The sequence below is a fragment of the Diorhabda sublineata genome, chromosome 6, assembly GCF_026230105.1.
Source record: "Diorhabda sublineata isolate icDioSubl1.1 chromosome 6, icDioSubl1.1, whole genome shotgun sequence".
Classification (NCBI taxonomy): Eukaryota; Metazoa; Arthropoda; class Insecta; order Coleoptera; family Chrysomelidae; genus Diorhabda; species Diorhabda sublineata.
In genome coordinates this window covers 3,135,373-3,154,934 of record NC_079479.1, presented here as the reverse complement: position 1 = coordinate 3,154,934, position 19,562 = coordinate 3,135,373, and the positions used below count along the sequence as shown (strand labels likewise).

The window sequence follows — 19,562 nt, the reverse complement described above, 5'->3', positions numbered from 1 at the left end:
ATAAAAGCGGTATGGTAGCGCAAGAAGTTATACAGAATGGAAAACCTTCATAAGAAGTGATCGAAAGTGCCGGAAAACTTTTCAAAAAAACCTCATAACGTGCGCGCGCGAAACCTTTTGTAACGTGCGGTTTAAACCTCAAATAAAAGCGGTATGGTAGCGCAAGAAGTTATACAGAATGGAAAACCTTCATAAGAAGTGATCGAAAGTGCCGGAAAACTTTTCAAAAAAACCTCATAACGTGCGCGCGCGAAACCTTTTGTAACGTGCGGTTTAAACCTCAAATAAGAGCGGTATGGTAGCGCAAGAAGTTATACAGAATGGAAAACCCTCATAAGAAGTGATCGAAAGTGCCGGAAAACTTTTCAAAAAAACCTCATAACGTGCGCGCGCGAAACCTTTTGTAACGTGCGGTTTAAACCTCAAATAAGAGCGGTATGGTAGCGCAAGAAGTTATACAGAATGGAAAACCCTCATAAGAAGTGATCGAAAGTGCCGGAAAACTTTTCAAAAAAACCTCATAACGTGCGCGCGCGAAACCTTTTGTAACGTGCGGTTTAAACCTCAAATAAAAGCGGTATGGTAGCGCAAGAAGTTATACAGAATGGAAAACCCTCATAAGAAGTGATCGAAAGTGCCGGAAAACTTGTCAGAAAAACCTCATAACGTGCGCGCGCGAAACCTTTTGTAACGTGCGGTTTAAACCTCAAATAAGAGCGGTATGGTAGCGCAAGAAGTTATACAGAATGGAAAACCCTCATAAGAAGTGATCGAAAGTGCCGGAAAACTTGTCAGAAAAACCTCATAACGTGCGCGCGCGAAACCTTTTGTAACGCACGGTTTAAAACTCAAATAAGAACGGTATGGTAGCGCAAGAAGTTATACAGAATGGAAAACCTTCATAAGAAGTGATCGAAAGTGCCGGAAAACTTTTCAGAAAAACCTCATAACTTTTTATTAGGTTTTTGTAGTCTCAATTAAGAGCGGTGCGGAAGCGTAAGAAGATTTGCAGCCGGAAAACCTCTGAAAAAATTGAAGAAACTCGGCGTATACTTGTAATGAAAAATTTTCGTATTCGTCTTAATGGAAAATTATTTTTGATATCTCCATTCAAAATATCTGTTTAAGCTACCCCAAAAGAGAAAAAAATCATCATCATCATAACTTTTTCGTTCGGAAAAACCGGCTGGCATTTTCATATCCGACCTGTGCTGGTGATGTACTAAGTTGGGGCCTCCATTTTACAAGCTAAAATGGCGCGCACTTTATCGATCCAGTTTTTTGTAGCCAGCTCTGAGACTAGTATAATAATGCGCCTGTCAGTGGGTTAATAATAAGAAAAATCAAATATTTATTGAAACATTGTTATAGAAATTAATTTAGTTTCGAAATTATTAAAATTTCATTCAAATAACGCTTGATATAATGGAGGAATGTATCAGAAGTAGTTTTATCTATTCGTCAATATACTTTAACTTCAAAATTAATTCTAGAGATACATATTTGACTGTAAACATATTTATTCATTTACATAAACAAATTCTTTTAGTTTATAAGTCAAAAAAACGATCTATTTAGTGAATATAAAAATTTGCTACAGGTAATTGGAGAAACAGATCAAATCAAAAAACTAAAACCGATAAATCGTTAGAAAATCTAAAACAATAGATTCAAATAAAGACATAAACTCACCTGTTAAAGCAGAATAATACAGATAAAAATTTTTACATTTTGTATCCATATTAAATTGATACCAATATTGACAAAATCTCCACCTTTCGTGGTGTTCGCAGGTGTTCGCCTTGGACAGCAAAACAGTATGTTAATCAAAAAATTAAGCAGTTCATTAATGATGCAACTATTTATGTTAATTATCAGCAAAATAATTGCGACGTAAGACGTAAGAAATTATACAAGAAACAAGAAAATGTTTTTTTTTATGTTCGAATTTAGTTATTAAACGACCAAAGTATATTTCAATCCAGTTACAACGAAAATTTGACCATGTAGAATATGTTTAAATTGGAGATTGTGGAGTTTAAATAATCAAATAATCATAAAATGGTCGTTATAATATAATTACAACAATTAATAACGAGATTAATAATCTGAAAGTATTTAACTAGACATAATATTTGGTCAGACAATTCGTATCAATAAATAATTATTTAGAATAATCAAAATTTAAAGAAATTAACCGTAAATAACGAAAACAGTGATTATCAAATAAGTATTATACGAGGGGTGATCTATTTGATACAGTTCTTTATAAAGAACGGTCGTACAATTTGTCCTGATCCTTATTTGATACTCAGAATCAGTGGATAATTTGAAAGTATAGATAAACAACACTATGACACTAAAAATCCATCCGGAATTTTTTTTATGAGTCATTTCCGGTCGTTTATCTAATAAATAACAAGTAAAAAGATCATAAGAGACTAAGCACATTTTTTACCGTTAGACTGAGTTAGTGAATAATCAGCTTCCAGCGCAATAAAACAAAATATTGATATTTTGATATTTATGTTGTAGTTAATCTTTTCGTAAACATAATTTTGCGAGTTGTCAATGTCAAGTAATATTTTGCTAAAGACCACAACAGGTGGAAACGACAAAATTTTACCTGTCATTAAGAAAACTAAATTTTTTCTAATAATGACCAAAATTTATTTCGTTTTGGCACATCTGCAACTATACAGGAATTAAATGTAAAAAGCCCGGACAGACAGACAGACGGACAGACGGACAGACGGACAGACGGACAGACGGACAGACGGACAGACGGACAGACGGACAGACGGACAGACGGACAGATTTTTATAAAAAATGCACTAAAAATCCCATTTGCACTAAAAATCTAATCTAGGAATACTTTTAAGTATATTATTGTATTAAAATATAAATTAGAGTGTGCGGATTTAGTGAATACCATTGCTACTTTTCCGTTTTCGGATACGTACCTTCCTTCTGTACCTGTGGCACTTTTTGGTCAAATTTATCACTGGATTCAAATAGACCTTCATGTAACCGTAGGTCGGGTAATTAATTTGGCCGAATTTACATCCCCAGATTAAAATATTTATGTTTCAAAACAGAAATTCCCCTATTGATTTAGCGTGTATGCTGTAGTGGCCCTGATATAGGAGTTGATCCTCTGCAGGGTTGGCCAAATGTCTTACGAGTTGTTTAGCATTTATAATTTAGTCCCCGATCCCTGATTCTCACAGAATTAGCATTCTTCAACACCATAATTCTCGCAGAAGCATTTACCGTGTTAAAGCCGAATGTGAGGAAGAAATAACTTATCTGAACCTCCTGAAAAGTGGAAAACCAAGAAATTTTACCAGAGAAAGAGTGAAAAAACTGGTGAGAAAAGCAGAAATTCCTCTATTGATTTGTTGTGATTTAAATCACACCTTGTATATTCATAATATATTTATAATACATTTGAACAACAAGATACGTTTTTTTGTTGATATTGATAAAGAAATTAAAAGTTTTACCTTTTTAGAAGTAATAATAAATGTTTATCAAACTCATATAAAGTGATAGTTATTTATAGTGATAACAAAACTAACTTAACCGGTATTTTCAATGCGTACGAATTAATTAATTGTGTGCATACATCTGTGTTTATCAAGAAATACAAAGAAATACTTGAAGATACACAAGAGTCATTATTTTATTGTTGAAAACGACCGTACCTCACTCCAGGTTTGTTCTAAACAAAGAACCCCTCTGTGCTCCAACATAAACAACATATTTAGGTGAGAAGTTTTAAAATAACACAAACAAAACACCGTGATTTACAATCTTTGAAAGTTCCAACCGTTCGACCCAATTATTCCCCCAAAACTTAAACGGAATCCATAAGAATTCACAAAAGCCTCTACACAACGAAATTTTTACAATCAGGGGTAGTTTTCACCCCTCATAATAATTTGCACATATTTGCATCAGGTAGATTTTGAGGTGAAGAGTAATTAGAACTCAATTGCAAAATTTCACGCAAATCCACGTTATTCACTGGACTATAAAAGCTGAAAACTTTTAAATATATATCATACTACAATCGTGAGTCTTAGTTTTTAAACTTACCTTTCATAACTTTTGTTGTTAATTATTAACCAACCAAGAACCAAAAATCTCAATCCATTCGGTAAGTAGCTGACGGATCAATTGAAGCTGGGTCTTTCAGAAACATTGGATTGTAATTGGATTCTGATTGAACCAGCTGCTCAGCAATTGACTCATTGTCCCGGTTTTCTATAAAGGACAATTGTGTATCTCGGAAATTGAATATCTTCCGAGATCTATCGTCTTGAGGTCCTTGGCTGATCAGCCTCAGTTGATTTCTTATGAGCTGAATGAGACTGCCTTCCAAAACTTTGGATTGTCCTCTGAAGAGGGTTTTGCTGGTGGTTTCCAGATCTTTATTCATTAGACTTTTGATGTATCTATCGGATACGGGAATTGGGAAGACCGTGACACTTTTTGCTAACCAGAATGTCCAGTGACCCACGCAAGCCTCACATGTTTATTCACTGAATGTTTTTAAAACATATCGATACAGTTTTGTACCACTTTAGAGGTTCTAACCACCGCTCCAAGTTACTCGACAACTTGTAGGTTATCCCAGCAGATGTAGATGCTTCTGGTTGATAATTTTAGAGCTTGTGGTATAATTATTATTATTTTTTAACATGATAAACCGTTCAGTTTTTCGTATAGTATTCGTTTTCTTTTTTTTTATGGATAAGGAATTTTTAAAATACCAAAACACAGTGATCATGACTTTATCTATCTTGAGAGCTCGTTCCTTGAACCAAGTGTAGACTCTATTTTTGTTTTTGGGACATAAATAACTTTTCCTAATATTAAGTCAACAATCAATATTCTTTTTTCACCCAAGAACGATTATTTTCTTTACTTTATTATATATACTCATAATCCTGATGCTTCCATCAATCCCTTTTAGTACGATGTATCACCAACGACTCCATAAATTACAAAGTAGTTTAATGAAGACTAATACAATAAAAAACACGTATGAAATCTTTTTTTTGTGGAATAAATAAGTCAAAGTAAAACACTTTACTGCCTTCATGAGAAAACAGCAGGTACCAAACGAATATGTACTCGTAGGTATTCGTATTCAGTCTACTGCTTTTTTCCTTCATTGTTTACAAAGTGGTAAATTTTTAGTATATTTATAACATATACGAGTACAACAAAAATATTTCAATTTTCATCTTCTGTATTTTCAGTAATTTCGAATCGTTTGAAGACTTGAAGAAATTTTAATTCTAACATACGAGCCACCCACTTCATTCGAAGAACTCAAACAAATCTCGGTCATCATTCTTAATCGTCCTCTATCTAACAATCGAGTTTTTAAAAAAAATATTTTAATATCGACCTCCCAATCCATTCGAAGAATTGGATAAAACTCCAGTTTCGTTGCTAAATCGTCCTCTATCTATCTAGTTATTCTTCACCATTCCTCTCGTTCCCAGCAAGAATTACTACGTCAGGTCATGCAATCCTGCCCACAGGAGCCTCGAATCTCTCTCCATCTCCATCTTTTTGGAAGATTAACAGTAGAAAAGACGTCAAAATGGAATAAAGATATTGCAGAGGGCTAAAAAACATAAAAATTTAAAGCATGAAAAGTGGGAGGGAGTTTTATGAAATGTTGAATCAAAGTTTGAGGTTTTTGGATCTAAGAGAAGGTGAAAGGAAGAACGGATGCTAGAACCATGGTTTGGGGTTTATTTGTAGTGGTAACTGAAGACCTAGTGAACCTTGTATATCGAAGAAACAAGGCTATAAAAAATATTAGAGGAAAATATTGTACGTTCTGATCGGCAAAAAATTAATCTTCCAACATAACAACGATTCCAAGCACTCTTCGAACCCGATTGAGTTGTCCTCCATCCATTTCACATCTTTGGAATAACCTGAGAAAAGAATGGTACCAAATGGACGACGATTACTTGTCGAAATTTTTAAAATTAATTGAATACTTTTCTGGAGAAATTCCAACGAAAATTTGGACTAATTTATAGAAATTCGCATTAAAACAAAAATATAACCGTTCTTAAAATATCTCCAAAACAACTCAAGTGTTGTGTACCTACTACTTTTAGACGCGGGAAAAATGATCCTTCTCCCTTCTGTATCACACACATATATATATAACAAAAAAAGGACATTTGCATAATTCAGAGCATGTACGCGATGTTCTTTAATCGAGTGCCACGGTTTATTCTGGTCCCTTCACATGAATGCAACTAGCGAAGGCATGAGAATCGTGCCAATAACTGTTTTGTTTTAATTTATTCAAAGGTTCATTGAAACAAAGTACAAAAATAAACGTGAAAGGATTAGTCGACGTACGCCGGTACGTAGACAAAAGGAAATTTTTTTTTATCGGAAGATTTATCAGTATGTTTATGTTAGATTGTTCTAATTGATGTCTAGCAGGTGTGGACCGACTTAAGCGGTAGCTTCCATTGGCTACGTGATGCCATTCATTTATTTAATATAATTTATGAATGGTTGACTATAATGTACACTCCCTCCAGTTCGATACTAATTTCGTAGCTTTGTCTTTCTCTATTAACCTCATTACTCAAGTTACTAACGATCTCATCAATAACTATTTCTCGTAGGTATTTAGTTGTTGCAAAAATTTCTAGTTACGTTAAATACCATATATTTTGTTTTTCCTAAAAAAGAAAAATCCTACATCTTCTAATATCAGTGTATAAATAACAACGCTGCACTTCTTCCTCTTCTTCCTCCTCTTCCAATAGGACCAGGTCCCGTTCAATCCTGTACGTTTGGCTCTCTCCCTGGATCTTCCTGAGAAGCTGAACTCCAGTTTTCGTACCACTTCTTTGCCCATCTATCTTCTGGCATTCTTTCTACGTGATTCCTCCAGAATCTTTTTCGTGCCCTGACCTGTACGCCCAATTCTTCTATTATATCATCACTCCTTATTCGGTCCCCGAGGGTGACTCCCTTGATGGTTAACAGTATTTTCATCTCTGAGGTTCTCATTATTCTTTTTGTTGTTGATGTCTTGGCTCTAGTCTCAAAGAATAGGTCTCACACACGTTTTATAGATTCTGATCTTGCTCTATGAGCTCATCGCTTTGTTTCTCCACACTGTATCTCTCAAATATCCGCTGACTTTTGATGCTTGTGTTCGTGCCTCCTCTGTCAGGTTTCTTTCACTAGATATATTCATTCCCAGGTAATTGAATCTTGATACCTGCTACCATTGATTGTGTCTGCATAAAGCAATACCTTTAGGAAGCGGTAACCCATTCTGTATCCTGCATAGACTTTGTTGGGCTAAGACTGTCCTTGTCAAACACCAATATTAATTTAAACTTCTTCAGAGAGTCCTACGTTAGTTTTAATTCTTGTTCTGGTTCCGGTATAAAGTTCTTTGATGACTCGTTGGTACTTAGCTGCACTTCTTACTACGAAATAAAATAAGTCTCCTTATCAGCTTCTTTGGTATTTCATTTTGTAAATCAGTGTTCAAAATTGTACTTTCTCCACCTTATACAACATAATTCTTTTCTGTAGCCTCTTCAGGAAGTCTAGATTTAGCTTTACAATCGTACATTGCTTCGAAGTGCTACGATCTATAACTGCATGATACGCTTTATTCTTCAAAAATAGGATTAAATGGAATCCTTCAGATCATTTCGTCGTCTTGTTAGATTCTAACCAAGTTTAAAGCATCTTCACTACGTCATGGTTAGTCTATGAGATTGTGTCATGGCTTACCATGTACTATTTTTAGTTCTAACCACGAGTTTTTAACAAATTTCTTCCCATTATCACTTTGCAAAATTGAATTATGTTCCAACAACGTCTTAATGCAATTAGGATCCGAAACATTGCGAATGAAAGGACTGAAGAAGAACAAGAAATTGCAGGTGAGGAACGCCTCGAGGCAGCCCGCGAAACGACTTGGTTTACAATGCGAAATCATCCAGTTATCCTCAGATATCATAATTTTTGACGCACAAGAAGAAATTGATGAAGTACTGCCACCTAGAGCAGTATTTTCCACACTAATTTGATAGGGAGACGTAGATCTTGAACACCTAGTTTGCCTTGCAGATATCTAGAACATCAATGTATCAGCTACAAGGACACATGTTTCCCAAGCACTACAACTTAGAGAGGTTCAACCGTATTTACTAGATCTGACTCCCACTGACTTTATTCTCTTTTCTATCCTAGAAATTTCACGTACAGGAGAGGTTTTCACTACTAATATTTCTTGGGGTTAAATGGCTTCAAGAATCGTCGAACTAAGTGTATAAGAATTTTCAGAGAACCCTATAAATATTTAATTTAATTAATTAACGATATAAGACTTGGAATGAAAGATTTTATCTATGAGTAATCTTTAAATAGAAAATATTTTTGTTTCGTTATCTTGAAGTTGTAAAGAGACCTGACGATCATCGGTGGTCGATAGTCGTCCTCTTGACAATGGTGATATCTTGGAGAAGCATCATTGCCATCGGTCTGATCGTTCTTATCTGAACAATGCTGGTTAATTACCGAACTTGGCTACCTGGCGTATTGACGTGCCCGCCACTATGTTTTCAGTCCAACTCGAAATGTCTTTTCACTTGCAGTCGACAGTTTTATAGCACAGGAAATATTTAACACTAATAATACGTTACGGAAAGTGGGAAACAGAGACGTAACGGCCGAATATGACAAATTTCTGTCGTTATTGAAGCATTTCGTTAAATTTACAACATCGAATCAAGAGAAGTCGATTTTACGTATTAAATTGTAAAGTTTTTCATTTAGATTTCAATTTATAAACACTTTATTGCGTTCTTAATTTATTTACACACTATACAATACACTTAACTTATAATAATTTACTTATAAATGTCATTTAAATAATTTCGGTCCTTTTTCTACGACTAATTGTTTAAAACTTAAAACGTCGTTTACAAAAATCATTTATATACCCAAATAAAATTCTACAAAATTCTAGAACAAAAAGAAATAAATAAATGGACTAAGATATTATTTAGAAGAAATACTGTGAATAAACTGCCTGCTACTAAAAACATTATATACAAATAAACATCAAACGAGTTCCGCTATTTATAAGAAATGTGAAAGACGCCGCCCAAAAAGCGTCGCGCGATTTTACTGAATTTTTAAAATTCCAGTAGATGGACAGGGCCGGTGTAGGGAACCATTTTGCGAACTTTTTCGTAACAATATATGGGATGTTAAGTCGCTTATTTGCGTGGATCAAGATAATCGTTTCTAAAACTCGACAATCTGTACGAAAAGTCAACGATTTATCATCATATTCCCAAAGATCTCCAAGAGTAAGATCTTGAGCGCTGGATGATAAAAGTGGAAACTACAAAGTAAGTCTTGTAATCAATGGTCTGCGCGAGATATTGCAATAGGAAGGAAACTGAGTTGTTTGCAGTGGATGAAAGCTAGTATGTGAATGTAAAGTGGTGGCCAAGATACTGCTACGGTTTTTTGCCGCTCCCAGATCATTTCTATTGATGATCAAAGATAAAATCAATCTGTGGTGGTTTTGGAAGATTAAAAAAAGTCAAAGTTTTCTTTATTTAGGTTGCTCTACCTAAAATCCTTGGTATCAGTTACTAGAGCCAGTAAAAACCACGGCCAGAAACCTTACTAGAGCTTAGAGATCTTCAATAACTTTAAGCAAAAATAGTCCAAGATTTATCGGTTGTGCCTCTTCTACATTTTCTATATTAAACTTGATGTGTACTAAGTATTGGATTAGTTAGTAGATTTTATTACTCTTTCGTACATAAAAATCGATTATAACACAGAAGTTAAATGAAATGGGCGAACCTTCAAACTACAAAAGAGAGCTGTTAGATATTTACTTGGATTAAACACCAGGGCTCACTACAGAGTCTTGTTTGAAAGATTAAAAATTCTTCCTTATTTATCTTTGAATCCGTTTGCCTAATTCGTAAATACGCTTCTTCGATATCACAAAGATCGTTGCACAGCTATCCACTTAGGAACGCGTTCAGAATTAGTTGAGGGCTCAATAGTTTACAATGTAAAAAAAATGCACAATCACTTGCCAATTGAAATCAAATCTATACCATATTTTCCCGCATTCCGCAATAATTTGAGGGCATATTTACTGGAAAGTGCCTTCTACACTGTAATCGACTGCATACTGGTTTAATTTTTGCTATGAACTCACATCCGACTTATATACTAATTATTACCTATAATTTTCTTACTCATTGTGGTTTTCTTCTGCATATTGAAATTTCATTTCACTCGTAACTTTATTTAGTTATTTTTATGTTTATTTTGTAGTTTTTACAAGCGTTTGTCCACAATGTTTTATCTGTGCAACTATTAAATAATTTCCTGTACTATTTTTTCTTAATGAAACGACTTCGATGACAATTGTACGTCTGATGTACACGAGCTTGCCTTTGTCAAGCGTACAAGATCTATCAGCTCGAGATATTTTACTTCGGAATTATTTCAGGCAATGTTTGTGGGCGCTGAATTGTAGGTTTAATTAATGTTATTGTACCATTATTGAGCAAATTGTGTGTTATGTCAATGAGAGTTATTTTCTCTCTTCGCTAAAATAACTACGGGTTGCAACGACGAATGAATTCCTTTGAGAAACTTTTTTTATCGCTCGGCATTTTTTATTTTATTTATTTTTCTCTGATGTCGTGTCGCGAATGCTTTTAAGTTTTATATTTTTTCACTAAACGAACAGAAAAAGTCGGACAACGAGATACTATTTTGACTATGAGAGGTTTTTAGCAAACGTGGTGGAATTTTCGCGATAAATTAATTGGTAGTTCAGCATTTGTTCACGTAAGGTGCTACCACCGAAAACACGTGGTCAGTAGAAAGTACGTGGTAGTAGAAAACTTTTTGTGATACGATTAAGAATGTAATTATTGAAACGTACGTTAACCTAGCGGACCAATTTTTTCAAAAATGTCTTTTGATTAGCTTAATAACTGCCGTTTTTTGCCGTGAAACTCCAAGAATTTGCCGTTAGTTATTTTTAAAAAAAATTATGGTCCGCTAGCTTAACACATAAGTACGTACGGCAATTATATTTGAACACGTCAATAATTGCCGCTTAATTTGCCGTTCAAGAAATCATCGTTGATTTATCCGGAGCACATCGGGGTAGTGCGCAAAGTTGGGAAATAGCAATTTTTCATATAAACTTAGCGATCCACACCATGAAAAACCGCTTCCCTACGTACGGCAATTATATTTGAACACGTCAATAATTGCCGCTTAATTTGCCGTTCAAGAAATCATCGTTGATTTATCCGGAGCACATCGGGGTAGTGCGCAAAGTTGGGAAATAGCAATTTTTCATATAAACTTAGCGATCCACACCATGAAAAACCGCTTCCCTACGTACGGCAATTATATTTGAACACGTCAATAATTGCCGATTAATTTGCCGTTCAAGAAATCATCGTTGATTTATCCGGAGCACATCGAGGTAATGCGCAAAGTTGGGAAATAGCAATTTTCCATATAAACTTAGCGATCCACACCCTGAAAAACCGCTTCCCTATGTACGGCAATTATATTTGAACACGTCAATAATTGCCGCTTAATTTGCCGTTCAAGAAATCATCGTTGATTTATCCGGAGCACATCGGGGTAGTGCGCAAAGTTGGGAAATAGCAATTTTTCATATAAACTTAGCGATCCACACCATGAAAAACCGCTTCCCTATGTACGGCAATTATATTTGAACACATCAATAATTGCCGCTTAATTTGCCGTTCAAGAAATCATCATTCTTGGAGTTTCACGGCAAAAAAGGTATATTTAGTTCAGGAATGAGTGGATGACGTGAAAAAAATACTGTGACAAAAATTTTTCTAATACAACCCCTCGTTTCTGAGTTATAGGTCTTTAAAGTTTAAGTTTATTTTCTAAATTATACATTCCAACATTATGAATATTTAATGGATGATTACGTATGTCCAGTAATGTGTTTCGCGGAATAAATAATTCTACACTACCATCTAAAGGCCAAGGGCGGCTCAAGCCCAACATAAAAATACCAAAAATGAATTTTACAATCGAGATTTTAACAAAAATGTACTCTTTGTTTGACTCGATAAAATTTATGGTTTACGAGATATTTAGATTTTTAGATCGTTCTACATGTCAACTAAACCGTTCGCCATAAAGAAACATTCTGAATAAAATTATCATAAAAAAAAGATTGACAGGAGATTAGGTTGGTGGACGTGATAGCTTATACAGACGATGTAATCTACTGGGTAGAGGGCGATCGAGAGAGAGAAAGGGCTGTGTCAAAAGCAGTCACATGGACAAAAAAAACGAACTAAAAATAGCACCAAAGAGGACAGAAATCGTTGTGATAAAAGCACCGAGGAAAGTTCAAGACAATTCCGAATGGTGGTAAATGGCATAAGGCTAGAAAAAACAAAGCAATGTAAGTATTTGGGGGTGGTTATCATATTGAATATGTGACAGAAAAATCTATTAAAAAGACAGCACAACTTCAAAGTCTTATGTAGAATGTCAAGTAGTACTTAGTGTCCACTTATATGCGGCGCCGGTCTGGAGAGATGTCATAAAGGTACAAAAATACGCAGATTTATTAGTATTGGCACAAGTCATTGCAGGATTCCCTCCCATCGACCTAATGATTTCCGAGAGAAGGTCCTATATAAAATTGGAGGTAGACTGGCCGGTAATAGGAGAATGGCGAGAGAACAGACGTTAAAGAAATTGCAGGAAAGGTGGGATAAACTGGAAAATAAAGCGCAGCTTAAAAACATCAAGAAAAGTCTCTAATGTCCTATGAAAATACGAGAGGTGAGATGTAAAAAGAGAAGAAATAGAAAAGAAAATAGGAAAGTTACCGTCAGTAACAGAGATTGTGAACGAAAAGAAATGGAAGGATATAATCGCCTATATATCTCAAGTTATGAAGAAAAAGGAGTCGGAAGACAGAGAAAGACAAGGATAAGACTGAGGCAGCATCATTATTGAGGCACGCCGTCGTTATGACATACTTATGTCCTTCCGGAGTGTTAAACCCTAATGGTGGGTTTACAGAAGAGGGTGGTTTAGTGAGGTGAAAGCTCCCACATGAACTTACAGCATTGCACGGCCCACCAGGGGCCAAAAAAAAGGTAAGGTAGGTTGGGCACAATCAAACATTGATACATGATGATAGACGAGAACAAATATGGATCAAACCTTTAATCGATGGTATGCGCGAGAAATTCACACCTATTTGCACTTTCATACACTTCCAGAGTCTACGTAGGATGGTTTATACATGATGGAGCCCCTCCCCACTTCTTAATCTTTTTTGTCGCGAGCATTTTTTTCACTCACAGTTTTCAATACTTATTTCGTACCCTATAAATCACGAGATAATAAATTCCTCAATTATCCAGTCCCAGATAAAGATGAGGTGGTTGTCGAATTCCCGTGAATCCATTATGGATAAGTCGTTTCTCTTTTTAAAAAGGAACATACGACAGGTACTTCACAAATCGAACTTCCCAACTAAAATCATAAATTCTTCAAGAAACTTCGACTTGTCTTTGCTGTTAGCTTATCTCGAGATGAAGCCGATACGTTCGAGAATTGTACAGCTGAAGGTAACCTTGAAGCTGTCTAACATTCAATTTATTACTTTAATCGATTCGATCTCGATCTCATTTAACGATTTCGAAGTTAGAAATTGTCTCTAAATGATATTTAATGTTTTTAAAACATCTATTTCGACTTCTAAATTGGGAATTTGTCGATATTTATATTCTTTAATATCTTTCGGTGAGTTACAAGATGTTTCTACATAATTATATGACGGGTTTTTCTGAAGTATCTGATGAAAATAGATCAGAATACACATATACACATAATTATTCTCAAATTCTGACTATTAAATTAGAAAAAATAGTCCGTAAAAGTATATCACTAGAATAAAAACAAATTAACAAAAAACAGACGGAGACGCGTTAGAAGAACTTCAACTCTAAATTTTTCAGTAGCACTGACCATGGTTTCATGGAGTCTTTCACTTTAGGAAGCTCAAACTCAACACCTCCGAAAGAAAAATGTAAAGAAAAGATGGTGACTCACAATATAGAAACCTTATGAACGCTGAAATTAGAGAAATCCTTGATGAAGAAACTATTAGCAGATTCATAGAATCGCAGCTACCACACAAAAAGTTAAAAGAATAACAGAATGTAAGCCCTTAGGAAATCGGCTCAGAAAAAGATCAAAAAGTCTTTAGCCAGGATAGGAATAAATGGAGAAGATAGCAGTTTGAGTCAAAACATTCAAGGAACTTTGGTTTAATAAAAAAGAATGAAGAGAACGTGGATTGATTCGCCACAAGAAACGAGTCAAAAAGATCTTAAATGAGAGACTACTATTCCTATTTGAATTTACAACTGATTACATATATCTTAAAAGGAGAAAAAAACTACTTTCTAGGCTAAATGCCTCGAAGAATATCGAATTATATTTCTTCTGAAGAGCGTGATGTCAATCGACCTTTTTGTCGATATTAAAATCCCCAATGCAAGGATAGGTTTGTAGCCCCTAACTAGTTTCGACGTTATTACGTCTCATCAGAGTGGTATAACAACTCTCGCTTTGGTTTGAGGCTCGAACTGTAGACAACGTCAAACAGCGTCGTTATATTCTACACCGAAGTCGCGTAGTCGCCGATAATATAGATTCTGATGGTAAACAGAGTGTAAAATATATCAAAATGAATGATTTCTACTATTCACCCCTCAAATAATTTCGAAATTTAGTATTTCGAAAATGTATTCTGCCGTTCGTCATACATCAAATCAAAAAGGTCGATTGAAATTACGCTCTTCAGAGAAGATGTAATTCAATATACGTCGAGGCATCAGCCAAGAAAGTAGTTGTTGTCTCCTTTGAAGAACGACGGAATATATTTTTGGAATATCATGTGGGTTTTGACCATTTGTTTTCCCATTCACTCGGTACTTTAAGTTTTAAACTGGAGTGATTCGAGTGGTGTCTACCGTGTGGAAATACCTGTAGATATTGATCTGGAACTTTCGACAAAACAGAGTCATCTACCTCTCTTGTATTCTCTAAACTGTCAAAGATTCTGGTCAACTCTCGATCGCCTATAAGTCGAATTGCTCTTGTCTGTATTGAGTCGAGTATCCTCAGGGTAAACTTGGACACGAAACTCCAAATGTGCGAGCAATATTCTAAAGATGAACAAATCTGGGACTTGTAGAGGATTAGAAGCTGTTACTTTTGTGGTTTTGGAGAGAGCTCCAAGTTGTTGTGAGCTGCATTGGCTAAATCGGCTACGTGACTAGACCAGGCATATTACTTCCAATCTCAACACCAACAAAGCGAATTTGTGGTAACGGCTTTCTAATCCACCAGGTCTACCTCTTCGTTTCCTTTTATTCCATGAAATTTTTTTGTTATAATTTTGTATATATTGCGGTTGCTGTTTAATTTTGATTGCCAAGGAATTTGTGTTGTGGATTATTCGAAGAGTTGGATTGAGCTAAAGGAATCTGTGAGTATGAGGAAAAAAAGAAAAGTAGAAGATCAAATAAAAAGAAAAAGCACGATTATAAAATTTAATAAAAGATCATTTGTATTTCAATTCATGGATATAAATATTTGGGAAATTCTTTGAACTACTGGTAGTCTAAAAAGACTCATCATATGGAATAAGTAATTTTGATGACGCCACTAGAATTCGGGGTAAGTCACGCGCCATCAGCATTCCAATACCGTCGACACCGAAGAAGCAGTGCGTCGTTGGAATAATTACAAATTAGATAATTCACTCTTGTCAAAATATTGTTATTCGATGTTGATTTAGGCGTTCAAGTTTAGGATTTGTAGAGAGAGAGTTGATAAATTAGATTAGAATCAATAGGAATTCAGCGACAACGTGCTAAATCGATATCATGTATTATGAAAATAAAGTATTGAACTTTCTAGAAAGCTCAGTACGAAAATATTTTTCTTAATTACAGGTATTTAATTAACAGAATATATTATATCAGAACTAGAAAATATCTTAAAATTTCGAAATCAAAACTGTCTGTATAAATGTACAACCGACGACAACACATTGTTTTTTTTTCTTATATTTCATACTGGTGAAAAAAATTTCTAACATTTATCTGGATTTAGCTCGACGGAGTCGATACGACGATTTTGTTGCCGGTCACGTTTTGGCCTAACTGTGTTGTTATACCAACTCGTTCGATATTTTAAAAAGAAAACAAGAGATTTTTATTTTATAAATGTAGTTCTTCTTCTTTTTGCGATAAGTTTAAAAGCTAGTTTATTAAAAACGACCGACTGCTATTCAAAGTTATCACTATAGAAAATATTATAACGACTAAAAAGAAACAGACGTTTGTAAACTTCTACCACTTTTATCGAAAAATTCGAACTGGAATTGGGATACGAAGACATAAAAATCCTCTTAATCCCCGTAGTTCATTTGAAAGTTGCTTTCTCATTTTTTACGTATCGAGAGGAGTTATTATAAAGGTTAAATACTAGTTTGTACTCTTGTATCTCACAGTCGCTGAGATAGTAACATGTCAACTGTCAACTGTCGCGTGTCATTTGTCTGTTCTGTGAGGTCTATGATCATGTACGCCAAGTGTCATGTGTGCTGTGTGCTGTCTATGATCCATCCGTCTCGTGTCATCTGTCATGTGTGTGCTGTGATGTTATATGGAATTTATAAGTTAAAAAAATGATATACAAGGTGTAGAAACGATATTTAAAACGTATATACAGAGAAAGGGGTAGTCGAAAACGGGTGATGTTTGTAAGGTTTATAAAACACCTTCACATATCAGTCAAACAAAGTTTAGTTGAAGTACTTTATTAAAATCAAAAACAAAATGGTGACTTATTCTTGTGTCACTGCGTATACAAATTTGATAAATTCGCAAGAATACAGACAAGAAGAACGTTGCCGAAAGCAACGGTAACAGCTAGTTAGTTAAGGGTTGATGTAATTTGGTATAATCTGATTGGTGAGGGTAGATTCGATTATGATAATACTACCCAAATCCTGCGTTCCTACGGGACCATAGTTAAATTCACTTCTTGAAGAAGATATCGTCTATGCTCATCGAGTTCTGTTGTAAAATAATTTAAGAAAAAAAAAATCAGCTCAATTACCTCATTAAATAAAGTCTTTAGTTCATTGTATTGGTTTTTGAAGACTAATACACATTCTGGCGGGTTTTATTAAAAATTTAGATGATAAAACTATAGATATTACTCGGAGAACTGATAAATATGGTTGGAAAAAAGTCCCCTTCAATTATATTGTATATTAGTTTTGGTTTTAATCAATTTTTAAATAAAGTTAATACAAAATAATGTTTTGGCTATATAAATGAATGACTTATCATCTTTCAGAAGAACTTACCACAGCTATTTTCATAAAATTTGAATACAAGGTCCCTACAACTTCAACTAAGGGTAGTTTTTTTATTTTTATGCTATTATATCCCCATACATTTACGTAAGGCTTGATGGTCAAATCAAATTGAAGTTAGCTCAGGTTTTTGGCAAAAATTGAACTATTTCAATAAAATCATACATTTGAGTATAAATATGTATGTTGGGGTTTAGAGTGTCATATACACCGTGGCCCAACAAAATTACTCTCTGAGCCATATGGCGTTTTTTATCTAACAGTTGGATATTTCGACAATGAGGCAAGTACTCGATGACGGTGCTGAGTGTCTTTAGACATTTTTATGGGATATGTGATTCAAAAAATTCTCTACCAGTAGAAAGTAATAAAATTCTTTGTTCTAACTGATCGAGACAAGAAGAAATCATTGAGTACCAATTCTGGGATGTAAGGTGATGTTTCATACTTTTATATCGCGATTAAGTTACATACTGCATTTTGGTTATTCCAAAAAACAAAGATTCTTGTCAGTGAACGTGTTAAGTAAAGTATTATGTAACTTTTTTGGTTATTGATAAAGAGTATAGTATTGTAAATATGTTAAAAACTATTCACAATGGAAATTTATTTCCACGTCACTTTTTCTTTTTGAAATGCGTCTCTCTTTATGTGTGGTCTTCTTAATAAAATGGTTGCTAATATATACATTAGCCCCATACATATGTCGAATGTGAAAAAATATATGCAAGGCACCATAATGAATGAGCTTTTGTGTAGTTTTTTATCATTTAGATATGAAAGACTTTAAGACTATAATGTACCGCCTTGTAATGATGGGTATTTTATTTTAAGTTCCACAATTAGATACAACAATTTTTTTTTCTTAAAATAAGCATGAATAAAGAACAATGTCATATGGAAATATATTTTTATCACACTTAATTAACTTAATCTGTTAGTCTGTTCGTATAAAAATTCCAATCAACCTGTTGAATTAAAATTTTCTATACTTTCTCGCTCTTGATGACATAATAATATTCAATAAAAAAATTTGTCAATATTTAATATTATCACGTGGAAAAGTTCTCTGTCTAATGTAAATTCTTTCATATGATATTTTGTATACATTACCTGTCAAAAGTTTTCATCAATCAATAGTGTTGGTTTTCGATAAGTTTTGATTGGAAAACAGTTTTTTAAATACGTGAAAAATTGTTTCGTTTCGATATATTTCAGTCTAATCAGAATAAAATTAATTAATAATCAAAAGAGACCCAAAATCAAAACTATTTATCAACAAAAACCAGAATTATTCATCAACAAAAACAAAAAAATCTAAGAAGTAAGAAACTAGAGAAATTTAATTATTTCCGAGCTCTATTTTATGAGATTTTCAATCATTAAATCTTATATATTCATTCTCATTCATTTTCTTTAGTCCTAATATTCTTTTGATTTCTTTTTCAATTTTTTTTTGATACTAAAATTCGTATCTCTCATAAATCTATTATATCTCTATTTACCTTCAATCTCTGAAGACGATAACATGGTTAACGAAACGCGCGTTCCAGAAATTCCAACTTAAATTACTTCTTATTGGAGAAATTCTTCTATTCTCAATAAACATTTCTTATTTTGTGTGTACACAGGTACCATCTTTTAGGGGCGCCAAAACCCAAGGTCCAAAAAAAAAACAAAGAAAACTTTCAAAATAAAAGCTAAGAAATTAAATAGGATTAGGTATAAATCGACACTAAGTTACTGCCGATTCCTATGTTGTGAGAACATGTCAGTTGGCGGTTTCTTAATTTTTCCTCTTGATGAGACATGAATAATGTTATGAATGCGATGCATCTCCAAAGATTTGCGAAAGTCTTCTGGAAGTAGTTGAAACATGGAAATGCGCGAAACAGAGAAAGTCCAAGTTGATTCCGCAGACTTCCAGCGACTGGCCTTGCGATTTATTCATGGTCATCGCAAAAGCCAGACGTACCGGAAATTGTAAACGTTCAAAATCGAATGGTAAATCCGT

General features: G+C 34.2%; 1 protein-coding gene across 4 annotated transcripts in view; it reads right to left on the bottom strand.

Moving 5' to 3' along the window:
• LOC130445117 (facilitated trehalose transporter Tret1-like) overlaps positions 1-19,562 on the bottom strand; it is a 66,963-nt gene that overhangs the window by 4,474 nt on the left and 42,927 nt on the right. The window contains exons 1-3 of one of the 4 annotated variants that reach the window (XM_056780629.1): positions 3,708-3,801; positions 2,964-3,318; positions 1,693-1,801 (exon numbers count right to left, since the gene is read on the bottom strand). In XM_056780629.1, coding sequence (XP_056636607.1) covers positions 1,693-1,801; positions 2,964-3,026 — 172 coding nt within the window. In that variant the 5' untranslated portion in view covers positions 3,027-3,318; positions 3,708-3,801. Of the gene's footprint in view, positions 1-1,692; positions 1,802-2,963; positions 3,319-3,506; positions 3,522-3,707; positions 3,802-19,562 lie in introns of those variants that run through there. The other 3 variants (XM_056780630.1, XM_056780628.1, XM_056780632.1) reach the window with 3 other exon arrangements.